Source organism: Canis aureus, chromosome 6 (genome assembly GCF_053574225.1).
Source record: "Canis aureus isolate CA01 chromosome 6, VMU_Caureus_v.1.0, whole genome shotgun sequence".
In the NCBI taxonomy this organism is placed as follows: Eukaryota; Metazoa; Chordata; class Mammalia; order Carnivora; family Canidae; genus Canis; species Canis aureus.
In genome coordinates, this window is record NC_135616.1 from 71,760,895 (window position 1) to 71,787,039 (window position 26,145).

Sequence of the window (26,145 nt, forward strand, 5' to 3'; positions counted from 1 at the left end):
AAATACTACATTAACAAAATGAGATGTGTTGCTGTCATGTGGGCCAATTTGACATGGAATGAGGACTTAATTTGGGTTCTCAGGCCCTCCTCCCTGTCCCTGCTTCCTTCCTGCATGCTTCCATGTATCCTTCAGTCCTTCCTAATCAATGAATAGCTTCATTCTGAATCACCACATAGTATTTCAACTATTGTGTCAAAGTTCTTTTTTTTTAAGTAAATATTATTGACTTATTCATAAGAGACACAGAAAGAAAGACAGAGACACAGGCAGAGGGAGAAGCAGGGTCCCCATGGGGAGCCTGATGTGAAACTCGATCCCAGGACCCCAGGATCACAACCTGAGCTGAAGGCAGACACTCAACCACTGAGCCACACAGGTGCCCCCGATGTGTCAAAGTTCTTAACATGTATGGATTTGAGAAGCTCCTTTGCAGTCCTCTGTTTTTGCAGGATGAGTTTGGTGTGAAACCTCTCTCTGGATTCCAGTGTTTTCCTGTTATGATAAATTTTAAGTCTGTCTGTACAAGTAAAAGATAATAGTTCCCATTCAGGCTAGTGTTCCAGGCTACTGTCTTAGCAAATTGCCCTCTGATGTGTGTGTTCTGACACTGGACTTGCGGACTAGCTGCAAGAGACAGTAACATCGAAGGTCTCTTTGTTCCAATTCAGTACTCTGGGTACTTTTCACAGTGTCTCATTCTCCCAACATCCCAGGGAAGTGAGCAGGTGATATTTCTTTTGTTAGACTGACGGAAATGAAGGGAGTAAACAGCAAAATAATTTGCATCTGGCCACACAGCTCTAAGTGGCTGAGCTGGAATTTGAACCCAAGAAGGTGTAAGTCAGAAGACACCATCTTCCTGTCCTTATCAGATAATATTGTGAGTGCAGAAGTCACTGGGTTCACCTCTTTAGGATTTGCTGGGCTGTGCTTAACCGAGAAAGCAGAAGATTCCATTTCTGAGCTCCTTCTCTGGCTATTTAGATTCTACTTGCTGTATCTCATTAATGTCTTGGAAGTGAAAGGATGTCTCTGGACTGCTTTGAGCTCTCAGTGCCAATGTTGTGTGTGTTAATGACTTTTACCCCCAACCCACCAGTACAGCTACATGACTTAATGAGCAGTTCATCCTAATCATATGGCTGGCTAATGGGGAATTGAGGATCATAAGACTGGCGATTTTCTTCTAAGGGAAACTCATCTAACAAGAGTCTTCTTTTTTTTTCTTCAAAAAATGAAGAAATTAAATCTCATTAAAATAAGCAGTAGTAAGGCATAATCTTAATAGATATTGAATATGAGGCACTATCTGGTTCACAAGCAGGAATTGGAAAGGGTTTCTGTTTCCTTGGTTTTTCTTTTCGGCATCTGTGAGGTCTGGGGGTGACAGGATAGCTAGGGTGGGAGTAGAGTTGAAGCGGGGAACAGGGTGGAGAGAAGGAAGGGGGGAGGAGGGGAAAGGGAGGATATTATAGTCTATATCCCAGAAATGGGCTTTTCATAGAAAAGCAGCTCTCTCCTTTTGATCTGTATAAACCTACTCTAAAAAAAGAAATTGGTGAATAATGTAACATGCCTTGACCATGAAGAACTAATCAAAAGCAACATTTATGTCCATAGAGTTTGACAACATAATCTGAAATAAAACAAACGGTGGAAGAGGAGAGAGAACGATAGTGCCGTGCTTCTCACTGTTCCCAGCAGTAACAGTATTACCTGGGAATTTGTTAGAGATATATATTCTCTAGGGCCCACCCACCCTATGGAATCAGGAACTCTGGGGTCAAGTGTCCAGAACTGTGTCAGATGCCCTCCAGGTGATTCTGACACACACTGAAGCTTAGGAGGGGGTGATTTAGTGGAGTATGGCCTTGGGGTCAGAGAGACCCTGGGTTCTGGCCTCCCTGCATGCTGTTTCACTGATACTGAACTTCGTTTTCCTTTTCTGCCAAGTAGTGATGGTACCCACCCTTAGGTGGCTTTATTTTGTATGATTGCTACACTGCTCTGAGCTCTTGGCTTTAAAGATTTGAAAACTACTTTTCAGTTTTGTGGGGGGTCACCTTGGGCCACAGCCAGCAGTTCCTAATTGCCTTTGCAAACCATTAGTATGGCTGTCAGAAAACATGGTTGACTGAACACACACATTTACATCCGATCACTCCCAAAACACCATTAAAGCAACAACAAAGGAAACGTCCTTTTAGCACATTAACACATTAGGACAAAGAGCACGAGAGAGGAGAGTAACAAAAATTGGAAAGCTAAAAAGCAGTGATTGACTTGGCAGACCAAAGAAAGCTGAATCCTAAGATGATAGAGGGGAAATCTAGACAATAATTTGATTTACAGCAGAATTTCCTGAAAGACCTAGGCATTAGTGGCAATAGTGTCATTAGAAGTGAGAATGAAGGGGGAGCTAAAAATAGGGCTGGTTGAAAGTTTAAGAAGCATTTAGATCCCTGTAGGGGCGCCTGGGTGGCTGTCAGTTAAGCATCTGACTCTTGATTTCAGCTCAGGTCATGATTTCAGGGTCATGGGATCGAGCCCCGCGTTGGGCTCCGCACTGGGCATGGAGTCTGCTTAAGATTCTCTCTCTGCCTTTCCCTCTGCCCTCCCTCCACCCACTCACCCCTGCTTGCTTGTGCACGTGCTCTCTCACTCTCTCTCTCAAAAAAAAGAAGCAGCATTTAGACCCCCAAATATCCTTCTCCTTCTATGAAGCTGAGTCAGTGCCCCTCCCCCACTCACAGAAGCCATGTGTATTCTTGAGAGAGTCTCTAGGCTGGAAGAGACAAGGGACAGTGAAAGGAAGAGGTACCATATGACAGAAGAGCCTAAGGCAAAGTTTATATACTGAATGTTGAGACCTTCAACCTCCTTACTTGATTACTATGCTGCAAGCATTCTCCAGCCAGGAGACTGAGGACTTCTCTAGGAACTTAGCAAAATCCAAAAGGACAATCCTAAAGTTGATGACACCGTACATTCTTCAACACAAAGTCCAACCAGGTCCCCAACGACGACTTCTCCCCCACTCATACACACAAGGGTCCCACTCTTAATTATAAGCAGGCACCTAAGGATTACCATATGTTTGTAATCTGAAAGGCAGGCAAACACAAATAAATGAAGAAACAAAGACCAAGCAGGGATAAGAAAACTTAAAAATATATCTATTATTAATATCTTCAGAAGACAAAAGATATTAACATCAATGAAACAACAGAATGCTATTAAAAAGCAACATTTAGAGAATAAGAAATCGATGGGAATGCAAAGTATAACATCAAATGAAAATTAAATAAAAGGTAAAACAGGGCATCCAAGTGGCTCAGTTGGTTGAGCATCCAACTCTTGATTTCGGCTCAGGTCACTGTCTCAGGGTCATAAGATTGAGCCCCACATTGGGCTTCATGCTGGGCATGGAACCTGCTTAAGATTCTGTCTCTCTCTCTCTCCCTCTGCCCCCACCATACCCCCTCATGCAATCTCTCTCTCTCTCTCTCTCTTTCTCTCTCCCTCTCTCTAAAAAATAAGTAAAAGAAATAGGAGATAAAAATTGAAGAAATTTCCCATGAAGTGATAGGAAACTGGAGAGAAAAATAAGAATATTAGATTAGTCCAGGAGTTCAGCACCTGATTAACAGGAGATCTGGGAAAAAAAGAATAGAAAAATGAAGGGAAAGAAACTATCAAAGAACTCAATTAACTATGTAACTAAACTTATCGTGGTAATCATTTCTCAGTCTATACATATATCAAATCATTTTGTGATATACCTTAAACTAATACAATGTTCTATCTCTGTAAAACTGGATGAAACAAAAGGTGGAACCAAGAGAATTTTTTACCGATATGACTTTGAAAGCCTACCTTCACTTTTAAGGATTCTCTTTTCAAAATTACTGTGTTTTTACCTGATTTGTCTCTTGCATCAATACTTATTCCCTCAGTGTATTCATTCAACCCATGCTTTTTTAGTCTTTTTCTGTATTTGACATAAAAGGGGAAAAGAAAGATGTCAGAGATGTCAATGTGGCTATATCCATATCAATTCACCTTCTAGGACCAGCATGTCCCCATCATTGCCAAATGGAGTGGCCAGATGATAAGGGCTAGCAAAGGCTTGATGACCCTCTGCTGGGAATTAAGAGTACAGAAAAAAGCATAGGTGACAGAGTAGTGTCTTCTTTAAATTCTGTTTTAATGTATCACTTGGAATTTTGTATAGAACAAAGTCAGTTTGTATAAACCCATAAACTACCCACAGAGGGCAATGATTTTTAAATTATTACAAAAAGAAAGAAGACTCATTAGTCCTTATCTCTAAGCTTTGATACATCTATAGAAATAGCTCTTTTTACTTAAAATCTTTTTTTAAAGATTAAAAAAAAATTATTCATTTGAAAAAGAGAGACATAGAGAATGCCAGTGAGAGGACGAGCAGGAGAGGGAGAAGCAGGCTCCCTGATGAGCAGGGAGCCCAATGTGGGGCTGGAACTCAGGACCCTGAGATCCACAAACTGAACCGAAAGCAGACACTTAACTAACTGAGCCACCCAGGTGCCCCTCCCCCACCTTTAAAAACTTTTTTAGCCTTCTTGAGTTTAGGAGTAAATTATGTTCTACATTAGAAGTTGAGGTGCATTTTTCAACAGGAGTAATTTTGTAAATAATGACCAACTTCCTAAAGAAGCCCACAAGTCTGTTTGACCCACTAATTATTAAAAGTGCAAGGGTGAGGTCCTAATAGTTTTGTAGAAGCCAGTCACCCAGAATGCTTGAGAGGCCCTGCTAACACAGGGACGGGGTCTTCCTGTCTTTACTCCCCTTTGTTAGCAGGCAGATAAGGTGCCCATCCCAATTCCAGAAGATGCCCCAAAGAGACAGAGATGAGAGATGGGGCAGTGGTATGGCCACTGGCTCTAGACTAGGGTGCTAAGGCAATCAGGACCTAGAGAGCAGGGTAAGCATAAACAAAGAATAAGCCAAGGGCTTCGGAGCTGTGACCTGCTAAACACACTTCTTATTTCCAGACTCACTCCTGCAATGTCTCTTTTCTGTTCCACCCAAGATCCTTGAGGTTGAGCTACCTTCTTACTTCCTTTTCCACTGCCCTTACTTTGTTGTTTCTCACTAGGGTTTCCTTCCATCTTGGGTTCATAAAATAGAACAGTCTCTCAATTTTCCTTCTCCCTTTTTTGAGAAACTGTGAGGAATTTTATTTTAAGTGATTTTTAAAAAGCTGACGAGAAATAAAGTGTCCTTATTATGCTTATCCTTCCATCACCTCATCCACCACTGTCACCACTCTGCATGTTTACTTTCTTTACTCTTCCCTCCCCTTCCCTGCCCTCTCCCCTCCCCACCCTTCCCCTCCCACCTCTCCTCTCCTTCCTTCTCCCCTCTTCTTTTATTTTCACTTTGATCTGCTGGAGGCAAGTTTAAAAAAAAAGAGAAAGAAGAAAAGAAGAAAAGAAAAGAAGAAAAGAAAAGAAAAGAAAAGAAAAGAAAGAAAAGAAAAGAAAAGAAAAGAAAAAAAGAAAAGAAAAGAAAGGAAGAAAATGAAATAACCCAAGAAAATTTCCTAGAAATGAAGGCCATAAATTTCCAGGTTGAAAGGACCTACTAAAAGCCTAGCACGATGAATGAGAACTGAGGCACAGCAAAAGGCGCACTGTCATGAATTTTCAGAACATGTGGAAAAAGTTTCTCCAGAGGAAAAAACAGGTTCAGTCTGTAGGGTGAAGGATCTTGAATGCTTTTGTCTTCTCAACACAGGGAAGCCAGTGGAGAAATGCTTCTATTGAGGAAAGAGAGAAATGATTTCACATCTAGAATTCAACGCCCAGCTTAGCTATTAATTGAGTGTAAGAGTAAACATTAGGTCTCAAAGTTTTGCTCCCATATACCCTCTCAGAAAACTATAAAAGCATGTCTTTACCAACATACACTGGTAAACCAAGAGGGTGAAAGACATGGGATACAGGAATCAGGGGATCTGACCCAAATAAGTGAAGCTACTTCCCAGGACGCTGGGGCAGAGGCACCCACATAGCTGGTATCATAATGGTTCAGAAACATCTAGGAGAAATTTCTTTTTTCTCTTTTTTTCTCTTGTTTCCTCTCTCTCTCTCTTTTCTTTTCTTTTTTTTCTTTCTTCTTTCTTTCCTTCTTTCCGTAGAAACTCACACCCTGAGATCAAGACCTGAGCTGAGATCAAGAATTGGATGCTTGAAGACATGAAGAGACATGTCTCCAAAGAAAGACATACGCATGGCCAACAGACACATAAAAAATGCTCAACATCACTCAACATTAAGGATATACAAATCAAAACCACAATGAGATACCTCACACCAATCAGAATGGCTAGAATTAACAAGTCAGGAAAGGACAGATGTTAGTAAGGATGCAGAGAAAGGGGAACCCTCCTACACTGTTGGTGGGAATGCAAGCTGGTGCAGCCATTCTGGAAAATAGTATAGAGATTCCTCAAAAAGTTGAAAATAGAGCTACGCTACAACCCAGCAATTGCACTACTGGGTGTTTATCCCAAAGATACAAGAGTAGTGATCTGAAGGGGCACTTGCACCTCAATGTTTGTAGCAGCAATATCCACAATAGCCAAACTATGGAAAAGGTCTAAGATATCCACCGACAGATGAATGGATAAAGAAGATGGTACACACACACACACACACACACACACACACTGGAATACAACTCAGCCATCAAAAATGAAATCTTGCCATTTGCAACAATGTGTATAGAACTAGAGGGTATTATGCTAAGCAAAATAAGTTAATCAGAGAAAGACAATTATCAGGTGATCTCATATGAATATATGTGGAATTTAAGAAACAAAACAGGATCATAGGGGGAAAGAGGGAAAAATAAAACAAGATAAAATCAGAGAAGGACAAACCATAAGAGGCTCCTTTTTTTTTTTTTAAAGATTTTATTTATTTATTCATGAGAAACACAGAAAGAGGAGAGGCAGAGACACAGGCAGAGGGAGAAGCAGGCTCCATGCAGGGAGCCCGACATGGGACTCGATCCCGGGTCTCCAGGATCATGCCTTGGGCCGAAGGCAGGTGCCAAACCACTGAGCCACCCAGGGATCCCCACCATAAGAGACTTTTAATCATAGGAAACAGACAGAGGGTCGCTGGAGGAGAGAAGGTGGTGGGATGGGGTAACAGGATGATGGGCATTAAAGAGGGTATGTGATGTAATGAGTACTGGGTATTAAATAAGACTGATGAATCACTGAACTCTGCCTCTGAAACTAATAATACACTATATATTAATTGATTGAATTTAAATTTAAAAAGGAGAAAAGGAAGAAAAGAAAGAAAAAAAAGAAAAGAAAAGAAAGAAAAGAAAAGAAAAGAAAAGAAAAGAAAAGAAAAGAAAAGAAAAGAAAAAGGGACCTGAGTATCCTGTGTGTTTTAGCTGTGAATATTTCTCACCCAGTTACAATAATATCTGCACAGATAATTATCTAACCAAGATGATGCTATAACCATGTCGGAGGATGGGGCAAGGGGAAGAGGAGAAGGAAACAAGTATGAGATTGGAGAGGAGGAAGGGAGCTAAATTCTCAGAGGCCAGCAGATAATTCCTAAACCTGAAATATCAGGATATGGTGATTTGAGAATGACATTCAACTAGGAAGATCAACAGCAAACCAAATTAGCTAATACAATGGAAAATGGGTGCTTCTGCAGAGGGGAACTGGGGGAAAAGAAAGAAGATCTAGGGGAGTAAAGACCAAAAAAAGCTTTGGCTATTTAATTCTTCATGTGTATGTGTAGACAAATAAATGTGAAAATTTATTTGTTTTTTATTTTTATTTATTTATTTTTAAATGACAATTTAAAAAGGGAAACAAAAGCTTTTGCTCCCCTTCCCCTAAATTCCATACGTCAACTTTTAATTAAGGGCCAGAGAATATACCATGATTATTTTTCTTTGAGTGGGGCCCAGGGCCCTTGCTATGATACAGTGTTAACTCTAAACTGCTCACAGAGAGAAAGACCAGCCCTCACCCAAATCAGCATCTTGCCTTGGGATTGAGAAAGGTCTTTCCCAGTGTGGGGGGACCTAACTAACTCGCATTTAGGGTCGTCCAGGGCATCCTCTGCACTGTGAGGCTCTTATGCAGGGAACATACCAATCTCCCTCTCTTTCTCCCCATGTCATACTCAAATATCTGTGCAAGTGGCAGCTGGACTTATGTGCAATCTCTCCCAGTTAGGTTGTGAGTATGTAAGGCATAATGCTTTATATAGAGATATCAATAGATAAAATGTATGCATGAAAAATGTATAATCTCACTTCATATAAAATTAGAGAAAGAGCATTGAGAGAATTACCCATTTTTAATAGTAATAATGTTTCTAATAGTAATAGTAATTAAATAAGGCCCTTGTGAGGACTTTTAACCTTCTAGAATGTCTCAGAAGCAGACTGGCATGAGAGCAGCCCTGGGCTGTAAATGATAGATGTGGCATCGTCGCCTTAATTGTCTGACCAGCACACCAGTGCTTCAGATCTGCACCTAGTTCTCAAATCATGGACAAGAGAGCTATTCTTACTGTATTGATTTGGTGTAACTATATTTTTAAGCTCAAAATTAAATTAATTTTCTGGCAGCCATCCGAGAAAGGCACCTCTTACTCTTCATGCATGACCTCTGGTTCATTATGGCCCAGGAAACAGAGCTGAGCCAAGCCTGCCCTACAGGCTTATTGAGTTAGAGTCAGACTCACTGGGAACAAGGGAGCCAGCCCAGGCCCTGGGAGGCTGGTCCCGAGTACACTTGGTGATGTAGGAGACAGGAAGCAGGAGATTGGACCTCTTTGTGTATGAGGTTATTTATGAGCTGGTAAGGGCTCTGTCTGCATTATTCAGGCTTTGGCTACTTTTGCTTTTATCTGGTTTCTTTTGTTCAGATTGATACCACTCGTGCTACCTTTCTAGAGTTGGCTGCACTCTTTCCAGTCCTCATTTCTAATTCTTCTCAGGTGGAATTTTGGGCTCAGTGACTTGGGCAGCTATATCCAGCCCTGGGGGACTGAAGATTTCCTTTCCTTAGGGGAAAGGAGAGAAAATGAGGGGGAAATATCAGAGAGGGAGACCGAACATGAGAGACTCCTAACAGTGGGAAATGAATAAGGGGTAGTGGAAAGGGAGGTGGGCAGGGGATAGGGTGACTGGGTGATGGGCACTGAGGGGGGTACTTGATGGGATGAGCACTGGGTGTTATGCTATATGTTGGCAAATCGAACTCCAATAAAAAAATATACAAAAAAAGGAAAAAGATTTCCTTTCCTTACGTCTAGATCCATGTCTGTCTGTCTTATTTTTCCCTCTCTTAGTCTTCAGCTAAGCCTGAGTAAGATCATTTGAGAGAATTATTGTGGCCTCTCCATATAATGGGACAGTATTCATCAATAAAATGGAATGAACCATTGATACATGCAACAACATGGATGCATCTCAAGGGCATTTTGCTAAGTGTAAAAGGCCAATCTCAAAAGGTCACATACTGCATGATACCATTTATATAATGTTTTTGAAATGGCATAATTATAAGAAAAGGAGAAGAAATTAGTGGTTCCCTGGGGGAATGTGCATATAAAGAGAGATTTCTGCAGTGATGAGACAGTTTTATCTTATGAGTGTGAAGCTGATTTCATGAAACTACATGTGTGATAAAACGACACAGAGTTATATACATATTTTGTAGATGTTGTAAATCTTCTGGTTGTGACATTATGTTCTAATTGTATAAGATGTAACCAGTGAGGAAATAGGGCAAGGGGTATACAGTATCTATAATATTTTTACAGATTTTGTTAATTTATAATTATTTCAAAATGAAAGGTTTTTTCTTAAAAAAGGGAATGAACTATTCATAATGCACCAACATGGATGACTCTCAAAATAATTATGCTGAGTATAAGAAACTAGTCAATATTTGCACATGTGTCCTGGTGCATTCTTGTCCATGTATATCTGTTCTTTATAACACTCAAGATGATTAAAATCATTGTATTATAAACTGAAAAAAAAAGAAGCCAGTCAAAACAAAGTACAAAAGAAAAATATAGATGAATTGGACTACCTCAAAACCAAAAATGTTTACGTGTAAACAATGCCATCAAGAAAGTGAAAAGACAAAAAAAAAAAAAAAAAAGTGAAAAGACAAAAAAAAAAAGAAGAAAGAAAAGAAAGAAAAGGAAAAGAAAGTGAGAAGACAATCCACGTGGCATGAGAAAGTATTTGCAAATCATATATCTGATAGAGGGTTTGTATCCAGAATATATAAAGAACACCTACAACTCAATAAAAGACAAACTCAACTGAGAAATAGGCAAGATTTAAATGGACATTTCTCCAAAGAATAGAGAAGAATGACCAATAAGCACGTGAAAAGATGCTCAATGTCACTAGCCATCAGGGAAATGCACATTCAAATTAGGATAAGATAGCAGTTCTCACTCACTAGGACAGCAGTAATCAAAAAGACATGATAACAAGTGTTGACAGGGTGTTGGAGACATTTGGAGCTCTCATACACTGTTGTTGGGAATGGAACACGCTCCATCTGCTCCAGTTCCTCAAATTGTTCACCATAGTTACTTGATGACCGAGAAATTCCACTCCTAGTTATCTGCCCAAGAGAACTGAAAACATGTTCATGCAAAAACTTGTTCTTGAGTGTTCCTTACAGCGTTACTCATAATAGCCAAGAAGCAAATAACCCAAATGCCCATGAACAGCTGAAGGGATAAATGAAATGTGGATTGTCAATATTGTTGAATATTTCTTCAACAATAAAGAGGAATGAAGTACCAAAATGTGCTGCAGCATGGATGAACCTTGAAAACATTGTGTTACAGAGAAGAGCCAGCTGTTGAAGTTTACGTATTGTATGATTTAATTTATATGTCCAGAGTAGGCAAATCTATAGAGATAGAAAGCAGATTACTGGTTGCCGAGAGCTAGGGGTGTAGGGGTAGGGTGGGGAATGCTAGTGGTTAAGGGGTTTCTTTGGGAGGAGTATGGAAATATTCTAACCCTAGACGTAGTGATGGCTGCTCGACTCTGGAAAATATAACAGAAGCCATTGGATTGGATACCATATGTGGATATATTTCATGGCATATGAATTATATCTAAGTAAAACGTTTAAAAAAGAGTATATACTGTATGATTACATTTATAGAACATTCTTGAAAATGCAAGCTAATCTATGGTGACAGAAAATATTAGCAATCACTTGGAAACGGGAAAGACTCTAAAGGGACATGATGAAACTTTTTGGAAAGTGGTAGAAGTGTTCACTGACTTGATTGGGATGGTTTTGTGAGTGTATACATATTTCAAAGCTTATCAGATTGTATATTTTAAGTGTGCAGTTTATTATATATCAACAATAATGCAGTTTAAAAAACTGAAGCAAAAACATGTGTGAACTTCACAAATAATATGCATTTTATTTATTTATTTTTTTTAATAATAAATTTATTTTTTATTGGTGTTCAATTTGCCAACATACAGAATAACACCCAGTGCTCATCCCATCAAGTGCCCCCCTCAGTGCCCGCCACCCAGTCACCCTCCTCCCCTTCCACCACCCCTAGTTCGTTTCCCAGAGTTAGGAGGCTTCCATGTTCTGTCTCCCTTTCTGATATTTCCTACCCATTTCTTCTCCCTTCCCCTCTATTCCCTTTCACTATTATTTATATTCCCCAAATGAATGAGACCATATAATGTTTGTCCTTCTCCGATTGACTTATTTCACTCAGCATAATACCCTCCAGTTCCATCCACGTCGAAGCAAATGATGGGTATTTGTCATTTCTAATGGCTGAGTAATATTCCATTGTATTATTTATTAAAAATAACTTGACAAATATTTATTGGCCACTGGTATAGTGTTAGCTCCCAGGGACACCATGGCCAGGAAAAGATGGGTCCAGCCTTCAAGCAATTCATACAGGCACAAGCAAAGTAAGAAGCATATGCCTTGCAAAATGGTTTATATACCATTTCAAACCTGGGGAGTCATGGTCAGCTTCATGGGGAGACTTTCTGGAAGTGGTAGCACTGGAGCTCAGCCTTCAAGGGCGAAGAGGACTTAGAGGTAGAACATGGGGTTTTGTGATGATGTAATGGTCCTCCTTCCTGATGCTAATGTAGGGGAAGCAGTAGGAGCACAAAGTGTGTACCTGTTATATCTCCAAGGTGACCTTGGAGATTTTATTTTTGCCCTATTACAATCGTGCTTTTCTCTTAGGAGCCCCATCACAGTGGAGTAGATTGTTGTATTTACATGTACCTTAACAATAAGTGAAGCAAAGTTATAAATAACATCCTTCATCACTGTTGGCAGCCTTGCTATTATTTAGTTACTTGTGATGAGGTATTCAGAGTTTGTCCTTCCACTCCGTTGTTTGCTGTGTGAGAGCCAGGCCTGAATGTCTCATTCCCCATCCTGTCCTCGGCAGGTAGCATAGTCCTTGGCACGTTAGCAGGGCTTGAAAAAGATAACTTGCTGATGGGCTAGGAATTGGGTTGATACAGAACAACACATTTGACTTTGACAGGTAGCCTCAGGCATGGCTCAAACTTTGTGGCAAGAAGTGTAGAGTAGTCTCACTGTTCCTGCCCCCACTGTCTCTCTCTGCCTCTTAGCTCCATCCCCAGTCATGCCAGCAACCATCTATACTAGCCCTGCCTACCACATGTTTGTCCTAGTGGCCTCCTGTCAGGAGACTCTTTAATGGAGTCTAGTCCCAGAGGCTGCTGGGTGAGGTTCTTCTCAAGAGGTCAGGACAGTCTGTCCTGGAGAAGGCAGCTCTAGCCATTGGCCTACTCTGGGCAAGTTGGGCATTTTGGGGCCCCAGTTGAAAGACCACTCACGTCTTGTCTCTTTTCCTCTTCTTGCCTCAGCTCTTCTGTATGCCACCATCTTTGGGAACGTGACGACCATTTTCCAACAGATGTATGCCAACACCAACCGGTACCATGAGATGCTCAACAGCGTTCGGGACTTCCTGAAGCTCTACCAGGTGCCAAAGGGCTTGAGTGAGCGAGTCATGGATTATATCGTGTCCACCTGGTCCATGTCCAGGGGCATCGACACAGAGAAGGTAAGGAGGATGACAAGCTCAGGTGAGCCCTGTGTGTCGGCTTTCTCAGACCCGAGGCTCTCCTGGGGCAGGGGTTCTCAAACCTGGCTGTGAATCAGAATTCATTTGGGTAGTTTCGGGTTCCCACGTCCTACCTCCAGAGGTTTTGATGGCTTCTAGATCAGCTTTGCTCAAGGACCAGCAATTAAGAGAACAGGAGCCATTATTTAAGAAACTCGAAAGAAAGTGTGTGTCTCCTAGAGCAGAGAGGCATTGGAAGCCTAGCTGTCTTGTGCAGAACTTCCTAGACTTGTACGATAAGGCTCAGGGCCATCCAGGGGGAGGTTATCATTGTGACTGATTTTCCTTCCGCCTCAGGCTCTGAGATGGCACAGCACTGCCAGTGATTTCGTCTTTCTTCAAATTTTTGATATTTTGTTCATTGCGGATTTTTTTGCATGAATTTTGACATTTTAAAATACAATATTAAACTGTAATTTATCTTGATTACTGAGTTTTTAACCCAAGGCTGTTGCCTCACTGTAGTCTCAGCTCTGATAAGAATCCCACGATTGGTGGTCTTTATTCCCATAGAGATTCCCAACCTCTATCCCAGAGGTATGGAATCTGGGTTTAGAGGAGGGGAAGGTGTGAGGAGAGATCTGCATTTGTAAGAAGTGCCCAGGTGATCCTATTCATCAGATAAGTCTGGTCAATACCCATAGAGGGCTTGTGTGTTAGTCATCTTGGGCTTGAGGAAAACCCCAGTTAGACATCTTTCTAAGGCTAAGGGTATGGGTTTCCCCATCTGCAAAATGGAAACAAAAATAAATCCCTATTGTTCTTTAAGAGTCGCATATAATGCATTTCAATAAAGTGAAGAAAATTTGCTGGCTGGGAAGAGTAGAGAAAAGGTACAGTGAACTTTCTGTTCTCTTAGGAATTATCTCCTGTGTATATTTCTATACGCAGACATGTAATCCTGGGTCCATTTTTCTCTGCTTCTTGGTGTTTTCAGCCACACTTCTCCTTTTACTGCCAATCTCGAAGTACTTGGGGAATTCTGATTCCTTTTGCTGTTAGAATAAGAAAAACAGAAAGATAACGTTGCTGCAGAAATATAACACATTCCAAGCCAAATTCAACCAACTTTGGATCAGCTATCCTTGCTCCTACCCTTACATTAGAATAGTTAGTTGAGAGTTGACAGTTTAAAAGGAAAACTTGAACTCAATTTAATTGCTTCCACCTTAAAAGGAATGATAATTCGGTTTTGTTGAAGATCTGCCATAATCACAACAGTAATATAATAAGCTCACCACTGTAGCACCAGCTACCATGCCTTGAACGCGCTTAAAAACAAATATTTACTGCACTCTGCACGTGCCTGGCCCCACGTTCACGCCTCAGCTATGCTCTACAGCAACTCTGAGAGGAAGTCACCGTTCTTTCTACCCAAGAGACTGAGAACACAGAGGCCTGATTAGATTTGTTAACTGCAAAAAAAAAAAAAAAAAAGATTTGTTAACTGCCTCTGGTCATAGAGTTAAGAATGGCAAAGTCAGGATTTGAATCTGGTTTTGTCTGACTTGGAAGCTTATGCTTTTCCTACTATTACTGTTTTTTTGTCTTGTTTTGTTTTGTTTTTAAAACATGTACTGAAGGGAAGAAGGAGGAGAAGAGTCCAGATGGAGTTGCCCTCATTTCTCACTCGGGCAGGGTGTCATTTGGGTGGGTCCTAGTCCCAGGCTTTGCCAACCACCTGCCCTAACTGCATCTGTTGCTTTTGCTTCATTCAGCGAGGCACGTAGGTTCTGTGGGTGCCTGGCAGCTGATGGAGCAGAAAGGAACTTTGATCTCTCAGCCCTGGGGCTCCTTTTCTGAGGGGCCAGGATGGCTTTGTGAATCTGGTTGTCTGGAAAGAAGCCATTCCCCACCCCAGTGCAGGGCTGGGCTGGGCAGCTGCCCATGAGAGACAGCATCGTCAGCGTTTGCCCTCTCTGCCCCTCCCTGCTGTCTCACTTTCCTGGGAGGCTTTCGGGGTGTGCCCCAGGTCCTGGCCTGGGTAGCAGAGGGAATACTGTGGTAACTCACTGCAGAGCCCAGCCTGGCCTGGGTGGCTCCTCTCCTAGCCCCTGCCCCTGGTGCGTGGTCCCATGCCTCTCCCTGGTTCCCCTACCCTCTATGTTGGATCAAAGTCATCAGTGATGACTATGGGAGCCTAGGGGTATGTGTGTGGGGGAGGAGGGAGGGTGACCATGAGCATGTCACCTGTCCCTCTGAGCCTCAGTTTCTATGTCTGTAACACATGGAAACTAGATGCCTTTTAATATTAAGGCCTACCTCTAAGGCCCCTTCACCTATGACCTGGACTTCAAAACTTCCCTCAACCTGAGCCACTGCTCTGCTGTGCCAACAACCTCAGAAAGGAGAGGCCACATGCACTGAGCACATGTGTGTGCCAGGGCTTTGCACACACCAGCTCATGGAATCCCCCGAAGAAGTTTATACTCAATGTTCAAAACTGAAGACTTGGGAAAAGAGGCTAAGTATGGCTTCAAGTTCACATGAATAGTAAGTGTTAATGTCAGGACTTGAATCCAAGTCTGCTTGGTCTTAAAGCCCATTCTCTCAACCATGTTCCATCCTGTCCAGCCTGGGGAGGTTCCATGAGCCTTCATGGTGACATTTCCCAGTGGCCTTGGGGCCTTCAGGAAGCAGCAGGGAGGGTCTCTCCTCAGGTCCAAAGAGAAGGGAAATTGCCCAGGAAGGGGTCTTCAGCTGAGAAGCATTCAGCTCCGAGGGAAGTAGTCAGGACCCCCTCACCCGCCCAGTATGGAACCAACAGAAGAATGACGGAAGTGCCCGAGGGCCATGGCAGTCCAGATTTCTCTACCCTCCTAGCCCCTGTCCCTGTTGCATGGTCCCATGCCTCTCCCTGGTTCCCCTACCCTCTATGTTGGATCAAAGTCGTCAGTGATGACTATGGGAGCCTAGGGGTATGTGTGTGGGGAAGGAGGGAGGGTGACCCTGAGCATGTCACCAGTCCTTCTGAGCCTCAGTTTCTATGTCTGTAATACATGGAAACTAGATGCCTTTTAATATTAAGGCCATGGCAGTCCGGATTTCTCCATGCTTTCCAGTGGATTTGGAAACAGTGCCCACGAATAAAACATTGTCTCCGTGCCAAGGCCTCGTTCACTAGCAGCCTCTGCCAGCAAAGCTCAGCCCAGGGGAAAGCAAATATTTAAAGGTGAACTTACCTGGAGAATAAATCTTGGTTTTGAACTGTCGGGCACAGGTTTGACATGACATGTGAGTGTCCTCTACTCCCTGGTTGTTCTGCTTGGGGAGAAGAGGATCCAAATTAAATCTGCATTTCTGCAGGAGTCTTGTTTTTAATGAGCCGTAAGGAGGGAAATACTTAGCAAGCGCTCCATCTAAGCCTTGGCAGTCTGAATTGTCCTCTGCCTCGCCAATGCTCCGCTCCCCTCTTCTGGGGGTCCTGCTTACTTCCTCAGCGTCCTGCCATCCCGGAATGAGAAGGAAGAGGTGCACAGAGCATGGGGACCAGCGTGTATGGAGTCTGTTCCTGGGTCCTGCGCTGTCCTTGGGGCCATGTGCTGGGAGATGTCATTTCATTTAATCCCCTTAAGCCAATATGGATTTTAACTACTGGACCACCTCTGTCCACTGCCTCCTCTGTCCATGCAGAGCATGGGGGCTCTTGAGAGGGTGGGGTATGAGCAAAACTGCCATGGGCAAGGTGAGAGTTTTGAAGGAGGCTGAGAAACTTCCAGATTTCAAGATGAGCTCCAGGCGTGGAGGCAAATGGCCTGCGGTGAAGGCAGAGAAGCAGGGGTGCAGGAGTAACTGGCACCCAAAGGCAATGTCTTCGCTGAACATGTTTGATTCCTTTTTTTAAGATTTTGTTTATTTATTCATGAGAGACACAGGGAGAGAGGCAGAGACACAGGCAGAGGGAGAAGCAGGCTCCGTGCAGGGAGCCCGATGTGGGACTCGATCCCAGGACCCCAGAATCACGCCATGAACTGAAGGCAGACGCTCAACCACTGAGCTACCCAGACGTCCCAACATGTTTGACATCAGGCCCCCAGCTTTGTTTGCTAGGCTAGGATGGGAGAAAGGATTATTTTAAGAACACTCCTAATTTCTCTGGAAAAGTCCACCTGAAGATGTTACCTGATGCTTGCTGGGGAAGGTACCATGCAGTGGTTTCTTGTAAAAATTTAGTCCAGGGAACTTTATCCCCCTAGAAAAGGCTGAGAAATTTTCCTTTCTTGAAAGACAAGACCCCCCCCCCCCCAATGACCTCTTACAGTTCCCGTTTTGCCCTGAGTTTCTAGATGCTGAGAGTGGCACGACAGGTGCATTTGTTTTGGGCAGTGACGTAATGTAGGAAGTGGTTAGTATCTCAACCAGGCCCTGGACTCAGACTACCTAGTTTGAGAGCCCAGCTCTGCCGTTTTCTGGCTGTGCAACTTTGGGGAAGTGATTTGTCTTCCCTGTGCCTCGGTTTCCCTATCTGTAGGATGGTACAGTACTAGCACTTAACATCATAGAGTTGTGTTGTGTGAGGATTAGATGAGCTATTAAATGCACATAACACTTAATAATGTAAAATCACTGCCAAGTTTCACTTCTTTTGCCTATTATTTGTCTCCTCCCCCCACGAGATGGTAAGTTTCACAAGGGCAAGGACTTTGGTCTGTATTGTTCACCACTACATTCTCAGAGCCTAGGATGATTCCTGGTGTCTAATAAATGCTCAGTAAATAAGTATGAAATGAATGAATGACTTTAAAGCACTTAGGAATGCCTGGCACAGAGTAGATGCTCACTAAATACTACTTTATCTCTCTCTTTAAGCCACACACATATTCAGTCCCTGAGCAGCATCAGCTCCACCTTCAGAACACATTCTGAGTCCGACCGCTGCTCACTGGCTCCCCTGCCAGCCTCCCAGTTAGGGTCCCCTCACTCGTCACCGGGACGCCTGCAGGAGTGACCTAACTCAATTCCTTGGCTCCATCCTTGGCACCCTACAGTCAGAGCCCTCTAACTCCACTCTCTCGCTGCGGTGATCCTCTTAAAATATAGTCTGGTCTTGTCGCTCCCCTGCTCCCAAGCCTCCAGTATGTCCCCATGACACTCAGAATAAAATCAAAACCTTTTCAAAACCCAAAGTCTCTACATGCATGTGTACTTGGCCTTCTCCCGAAACTTCATCTCCTACCCCTTGACCCCTTTCACTTTGGTTCTTGCTTGGGTCCCCTCACAGCATTTGCCTTGCTGCTGGAATGTCCTCTTTCATATGGTTCCCTCTGACACATTTGGTAGGTGTCAGCTTACATGTCACCTCCTCAGATAAGCCTTCCCCAGCTGTCAATCTAAAGAGTCCCGCGTACCCTTAGCCCCGACTCCCTGGCCCTTCTGAGCATCTAGCATGGATTTTTGTGGTCGCTGCTTATCTGTCCCACAAGAGTGTAAGCTCCACAATTGACAGATTCTGTGGCTGTCCTGTCCACCAGTGCCTTGAGGAGTGCAGTCTAGCCCGGTGGGGCTACTTCCACCCCTGGGGTCGCAAGGGGCAATGGGCTGGAGACCGCAGTGAGGACCCTGACGCCGTTTCTTCCTGTGCCCGGCCAGGTTCTGCAGATCTGCCCCAAGGACATGAGAGCCGACATCTGCGTGCACCTGAACCGCAAGGTGTTCAAGGAACACCCAGCTTTCCGGTTGGCCAGCGATGGCTGCCTGCGGGCTCTGGCCATGGAGTTTCAGACAGTGCACTGCGCCCCGGGGGACCTTATCTACCATGCGGGAGAGAGCGTTGACAGCCTCTGCTTTGTGGTCTCCGGCTCCCTGGAGGTGATCCAGGATGATGAGGTGGTGGCCATCCTAGGTAGGTGTGTTGCCCTTGCTCAACATACACCTCTGATACCCAGGGTTGGTTTAGCTACTGGGCAGCTTGGTGCCACTGCTGCCTTCGGCCAGAGAGAGAGATTGCTCCTCAGGTCAAGGCCAATCGCTTGCCTCTGTCCAGAAAACAAATATTTGAGTGCCCGTGTTGTGCCAGTTGCTGTCTTAGGCACTTGGAGTATTTCAATGACAAAAATGGGTCTTGTCTTCAAGGGGCTCCCAGGCTACTGGGGAAGATGAGCCATAAGTAGACACTTGCATACAGGGGAGGAAGTATCTAACTCAGTATTCAAGTGTCAAGAAGGTTTCCTGGAAGAAATGACCGATACCTAAGTTGAAACCTAAAGATTGGAGAAGAGAAGGGACAGGCGGGTGTCCTCAGCAGAGGGGAAAGCACATGCAAAATCCCTGCAGAGAGAGAGCCTGATTCATTTGTAGAACTGCAAGTGTGTCCCCTTGGCATGACTGGAGTGACAAAACAAGAAGGGACACGAGGAGAGATGGGGCTGGGAAGGTACTAAGTGCTGGGCAGATCATGGCAGGCTCTGGGAGCCATGTTAAGGGACTTGGACTTTATTTCTGGGAGCCAGTGAAGGGTTTAAAGCAGGAGAGAGCACAGTCAGATTTGAACTTGAGAAAGATGATAGTAGTTGCTGCTTGGGGAGTGATTGCAGGGGGACTGGGAGCTTGCAGCTAGGGCCGGGAGATGAGGTTAGAGATATGCTATCCACGGGCAGGTTGATGGTGCCCCGAACTGACACTGTGATGGGCAGATGGAGTTGACTCCTTTAAGAAGTAGAATCAGCAGATGGTAGATTTGCCGGGGGTGGGGAGGGGGAAGTGGGGACAGTAAAGAGTCGATGAGCATTGCAGGATTTCTCACTTGGATAACAAGGAAGCACTGTGTGTGCCACACAATGACCTGGGGTTTGTGGGAGGAGGAACAGGGCCATGGGGGCACATGTTGATACTTCAGCATTTTGAGCATCAGTGGCCTTTGAGAGATTCATCTGATTGCCTGAGGTAGCTACAGAACAACTCTTGATGGGGGCCATGTCTATCTCTCTGAAGGGACCAACCATCAAGTAATAGCCATCATTTACGGCCATCTAGTCTGTGCCAGGCATTTTACATACATATTCTCATTTAAGCCTTATGGTAACCCTATGAAGTGATTTCATCTCCATTTTGTAGATGAGACAGTGAAAGCTCAGAGAGGTTAGGGAACTTTCCCAAGGCCTCACAATCGATGAGGTCCATGGGGCCAGCACCCTGGAGTCCCTCTGAGTCCAAAACCTCTACTCTGATCCATTTTGCAATACTGCCACCCTAATGATAGCTTATGTCGTTTGCTGGCCCATTAAATTGCACTGCTAGACATTGTGGACATATTTTATCCTTCACATATGATTTAAGAAACTGAGACAGGGAGAGGACAAGTCATATGGAAATTAGAAGTGAGATTCAAACCAAGTATCTAAGCATGCATAGTATTCGTGTGTGTGTGTGTGTGTGTGTGTGTGTACACATATATGTTTATAAAAGTCCAAGCTTTGTTCCTGCTTGACTTTGGAGTGCATGATCTGCAGCCTTCCTGTTGCTCCCCTGGCCCCAGGCCAACTTGCCCTCTTGATTACATTCTGCTCAGGTTAACCCAGGAATGATTTATATTCCTTCAACATGCGTCGGCAGATGGTCAGAGGGAGCCTGGGATAAAGACTGGGTGCGGGGTGGAGGCCCAAACTGTTTTTCGCTAAAATGACTGTGTGGATTCCTGCTCTCCACTGAACTCTGCAGACAGGGTTATTCTGTTCCTTGCCATCTTCCACCTTTAATCCTCATCAGTGTCCTTGGTAAAGACGACTGTCCAGGGGTAATCACTATTGAGATATTCACCTGGCTAAGAAAAAGTAACCAGTGACTAGTGAGCTCTTCTTTGTGTTGGAATTGGAGTTGAGTTTGAACTGATCCTTTGGTTAGGGGCATCTTCCACCCATCCCCCTTACTGATAACTCCAAATGCCTTTCCAAGGACTCTCTGCCTGTGACCAACACCATCCCTCTCACATACGCGTACGCAGGGCATCCTTAATGATGCACCTCACACAGCTGCATGTTAGGAGTTGGGGTTGGACCATGAGGCATGAATATAGGACAGAGCTGCCGAGGGGTCGAGGAAGGCAAATGACCACTTCCCAGCCAGGTCTCCACTCTCCACCGCCTGGGCTTCTTGTAGGGAAGCCAACCAGGGCTTGATCCACTATTGATTTACTTGGTCACTTGACTGCTTCTCCAAATCCAGCTCTCTGTCTCTGGCCCCCCTGGGCATCCTGCCGGCTCCAGTTAGCGATGGCCGGAATAACTCAGCAGCCTCAGATTCGGAGTGGTTATTGCCCTCAAGCTGTCCCCACTAGAAAAGGCATTTTTGTTGTGTCTCCAGGAGCCAGATTAGGTCTGAAAGAAGTAGGTCCAAGCTTGATATCCTAAAAAGCCTGTAACATTTTAAGAGGCTCTTACTCTATAAAAGGACGTGAAACAAGGCCTTTGAACTAACTTGACCTCTCGGCCAAGATGCATCAGATTCTTAGCTATTTGCCCCCTGGAAACTTACACTTAGAATTTTTGTTGTTGGTTTTTTCCTAAATAGAATATCTTTTGCTCAGTTTACTGAAACCAGTTGTTCTTGCCAAGGGGGTTCAGGTGACAAATGGTTGTTAGAACTAGATCTCTACTGGCTTTTGATGCATATCAGTTCAGTCCAACAAAATTTCTTGAACACCTACTATTTACCAGGCACCATCATAGAATTGAGATTATCAGTGGACCACACATAAACCTCCCCGCCTTCTAGGAGCTATGGTAACCCTATGAAGTGATTTTTATCCCTAAAAAAAAAAAAGTGCAGGAGACTGACATTATGCAAAAGGCAACATTCACACTGCTTCATTAAGTGTTACCGCTTCCACGGGGTCATGGGACAAGTGATTTTTGAGGCGGTACTGTATTGAGTGCTCCTATGTGGGAAAAAAATAGCCAGAGAATGTTCAGTTATCATGAAGTGGGAGCCTTTAGGATAAAGGACAGAGCTTGTCTGTCTCATTCGGTTGTCTCTACTGTCTTGTTATCAGTTCCCTCATTTACATTCTGCTAATTTGTTTCTTCCTCCCAATTTTAATATTCTCTGTTTAATTTTAGCACAAGAACGAGGAAAAGAGTCTGTATTCATAACTGAATGTGTTTAATAAGTGTTAAAAATAGAACGCTTTATAAAAAAGTTTTCTAGAAGAGTGTTTGTCAAACGTTCTTGACTCCACTCATCATATGAAATGGTATGTTGTCTCAGGAATGAATAATCTCATGTGCACACACGGTTACACCCCAAGCTCAGTGCTTACTCTTGCCGCATGAGATGCAACCTGGTGTTTTCTATTAGATTCCATTCTCTTTCGTTTAAAAAGAAATTGACGTCATGACTCACTAAATTGCTTTCTTGTCTGACGCAAAGCCTGCACTTTAAAACACGGGGTTCTACAAACGTCAACAACCTCTCTTGGACTAAAAGCCTTGCTGTCCCCTGAGGGCAGAGAACGCAGCTGGATAATCTCTTAGGATCTCCTTTTCCTCTGTCGTTCTCTGCCTTCCCTTTGAGAGGACACCTTCCCAATCTCCTTTTCGGAATTCTCTTAGAATTCACTAATGTCTTCTCAAATTTAGTTTCTTGGTTCTTTGAAGTAAATTCAAGTCTTTAGCGTGTACATTTTATTCTTGATATTTTTAAAGTAATTTTCTCCCAATTTTTCATAGCTATCAGAATACAAAGGCATGAGTGCTCATTTTGCCGGTGCCCAAATGGTGGAGGTGCCCAAACGCCTGCAAGTTAAGTTGTTATCTTAGTTCTGTTACTTGACCAAAGTAGGTGACTCATGGATTTTCATCGGGGTTCTGCTTGAGTGTGATCCAACTCCCAGTGTTTCCATCTTATAAATGCAGTGTTTAAATGATCTTGTTTCACTGTGATTTAGTATCCCTATAGTAACTTCTATGGGTTTTGCATTTTAATACTTAATTTGTATTTTAAGCATGGATCCTCTTGTGTCCTTTCTTTTTGTTTTGTATTTTTTTTCCCATTCCCTTGGGCAAAGCAGAATCTTTTTAGCCAGACTGCATTGAGTTGTGGAAAGATCCCTGGGCCTGGAGCTAGAAATTTAACCATAGCCCTGGTTCTGCACTAACTCCCTACAGGAGTTCCACCACTGACTCATAAAATCTCCAAGGTCTTCTGGGTTTCTCAAGCCCATCGCGCTGCATCAATTGCATATTTACTCATTTGTCCCTCCTGTGAGCTGAGATCCTTTGGTTTCATGTCTCCAGCTTGGCCCAGCATATGGAAGGCACTGGGGCTATTTATGGAATTGAACTGAATTGAGTTGAATTGAATTGAATTGAAAGCAGGGAGAGATGGGGCTGTGAAGGGCCCCATGGTCCAGAATAAGGGTCTGGACTTTATCTTGAGAGAATGAGGAGCTCAGAGAGAGTTTATGAGCAACAGAAGAGTTTCATGAGCAACACGAAGATCTGAGTTCCACAGATACAGAGGTGTGGAGGCTAGCTAGGAGACTCAGATGAGAAATGATGAGAACCTTCGCATGGTGGTGGAAGGGACATGTGGAGAGCTGGAGCCCAGAGATATTAGGGGAGGGAGAACCTCTGGGTTGTGGGAGGTAAGGGGAGGGAATACATGGCAGCTCATGGACAGGCAGGAGAGCCAGAGGAGGATAAAGCATTAAGGGTTTATTCTACTGAGTTTGCAGCCTCTTTTTGGAACAGATCTAAGCATGTCTCTCAACTAGTGGAAATTCTTCTCCACTTATGGACAGGCCAGGGCTTGCCCAATGAAAGGGAGCAGCCATGGGGAAGATTGACAGGCCCTGGCTCATCACACTGAGTTAACTTACTACTTGTGATCCTGTCACTATTGTACTGGGATTTACATGTAGATTCCCCTTAAATGTACATGTTCATTTCCTCTGTTCATAGAGGAAATCTTTTTTTTAATGAACACCCCCTTCTCATGGTTCCTAATGTGGGTGACCTGAAGATTGAGACAGTGACTTTCTTCATGGTTCCTAATTTGGAAGACACTTTCATCTTTGGTTAGTTCGTTTCTTTGTGTCCATTGACCTTGGTTGGATATGAATATGGCACTTATTTACTTAGTAACTATCACAGCATAACAGGGTGATAGTCTCTTTGCAAGGATGGGTGGTGTAGAGAAAATTCTTGTTTTGGATGAATGTTCTAATCCATTTGGGAGAGACAAATGCACGATTAGTGACAATAAGTTAATAGGTACTTCTTTCACTAGACGTCCTGGCATGAACAAAGGGCATATTTATGGAGGAGGCAGGAGTTGACTGGGCTCGGAAGGATCAGTAATAGTGTTTGGTAGGCTGAGTCTTGAAGTGAGAAGAGCAGTGTAAGTCCATAGAGTCATTAGAGTATGTGTAGCCGTATTCAGGGACCAGTGTGAGTAGAGTAGACTGAGAAGACTTTCCATGTGGGCAGTGGTTCTCAATTTTAGTGAACATAAGGCTCAGCTGGAATGCTTGTTCACAGTGCAAATTCTCAGGCCCCTCCATAGCTCTAGGATGGAGTCTTGGAATCTGCATTGTTAACATGCCTTCCCCTCCCCTGGGCAGTTCTGTTGCATGTGGCTAGAGGAGTATACCTTAAGAAACATTGCTTTAGGCAGTTACTATATACTTGATGTTTTGGTAGAAAAGGGTGAGATGATGATGTTGTAGAAAGTGTAAGGCACATGGTAGGGCACCTTTTATTACATTAGCCTAAAGCATATGAAATTGCCAATTTTCAACTATTTTTTTTACCTGCCAAAATGGTAGAATAGACATCTTGTGATCTGTACTCAAGGGGAGGAGGGCCTAGCCTAGGATGGTGGCTCTGTGAAGGTGGTGTCAGGATTTAGACATAAGAGGTAGGGCCTGCTAGATGGAAGGAATAATGCAAGCTGAGCCCTGGAGAGGAAAGTGCAGAATGTATTTTGTAACCACAGGACCAACACTTGAGCTAGAGCTGAGAGCCCCAAGGGGCAGCAGTATGACATGGTGCCAGGGCGGCAGGTCAGAGCTAGTCTGTGGACATTTCTAAATGTCAGCATGAGGAACTAGGCAACGGGGAATCACTGAAGGTGATGGGTGAAGTATGACACCATTAGAGCTGTGATTTTTAAAGATTAGTGGACTGGACACAGAGCAGGGAGAAGGGGGCATTGAGTGACTCTGGTTTGTAGTAGAGATGAGAGGTGGTAAGGTATGGGCAATAGACACTGAGACAGAAGGAGGGTTACCAGATTCAGCCAGTTAAACATGGATTTCATATTAATGAGTAATTTTTGGCTCATTACATGGGATGGGATGTACTTACACTAATAAATTATTCATTTACCTGAAATTCAGATTTAGCAGGGTGTCCTGTATTTTTGCTCACTAAGTCTGGCAACCTATGATGGGAGGGACATATTGATGAGACATTCTGGAAAAAGTATCTGAAAGGTTGTATAAAAAGATGTAGGGAGCAGCCAGAGGGAGGTGAGAGGAGTGATTCTGACATCCCAGTGAGTGGGGAGATGGAGACACTGGAACAGACGAGGCTAAGACAGGAGGAAGACATGGTAAGAGAGAAAGGTAATGAGCTTGGTTTTGACTTGCTGCATTTAAAGACCAGTGGGGTATCCAAGTGGAGTGCTCAGAAAAGTGGTCTGAAACTACCTGAAAAGATTCCAGGGCTCAAGACAGAGATTTAGGGTTCAGAGGAAGGAATAGAAAATAGGAAAAATAGACAAACAAGACGGGTGCAGAGAGAACACGGGGAGTCCTATTCATTTTCCTAAATGACCAAGTATTTCAGAGCATTTTAAATGGAGTGGGAGTGTAGCCATTCAAAATGCTCATGAGGAATTTTAAATGGTGTTAGAAACTCTTAAGATAAGTAAAGTAAGTAAAATATAAATTTTAAATGCAATATGATCTCAG

The 26,145-nt window shown here is 43.5% G+C and overlaps 1 protein-coding gene across 2 annotated transcripts in view; it reads left to right on the plus strand.

The window, feature by feature from the left end:
• The window catches only part of KCNH1 (potassium voltage-gated channel subfamily H member 1), a 372,290-nt gene that overhangs the window by 246,789 nt on the left and 99,356 nt on the right, over positions 1 to 26,145 (plus strand). For both annotated transcript variants that reach the window (XM_077902205.1, XM_077902206.1), the window contains exons 8-9: positions 12,976 to 13,175; positions 18,825 to 19,077. In XM_077902205.1, the coding sequence (XP_077758331.1) occupies positions 12,976 to 13,175; positions 18,825 to 19,077 (453 nt within the window). The remainder of the gene's footprint in view (positions 1 to 12,975; positions 13,176 to 18,824; positions 19,078 to 26,145) is intronic.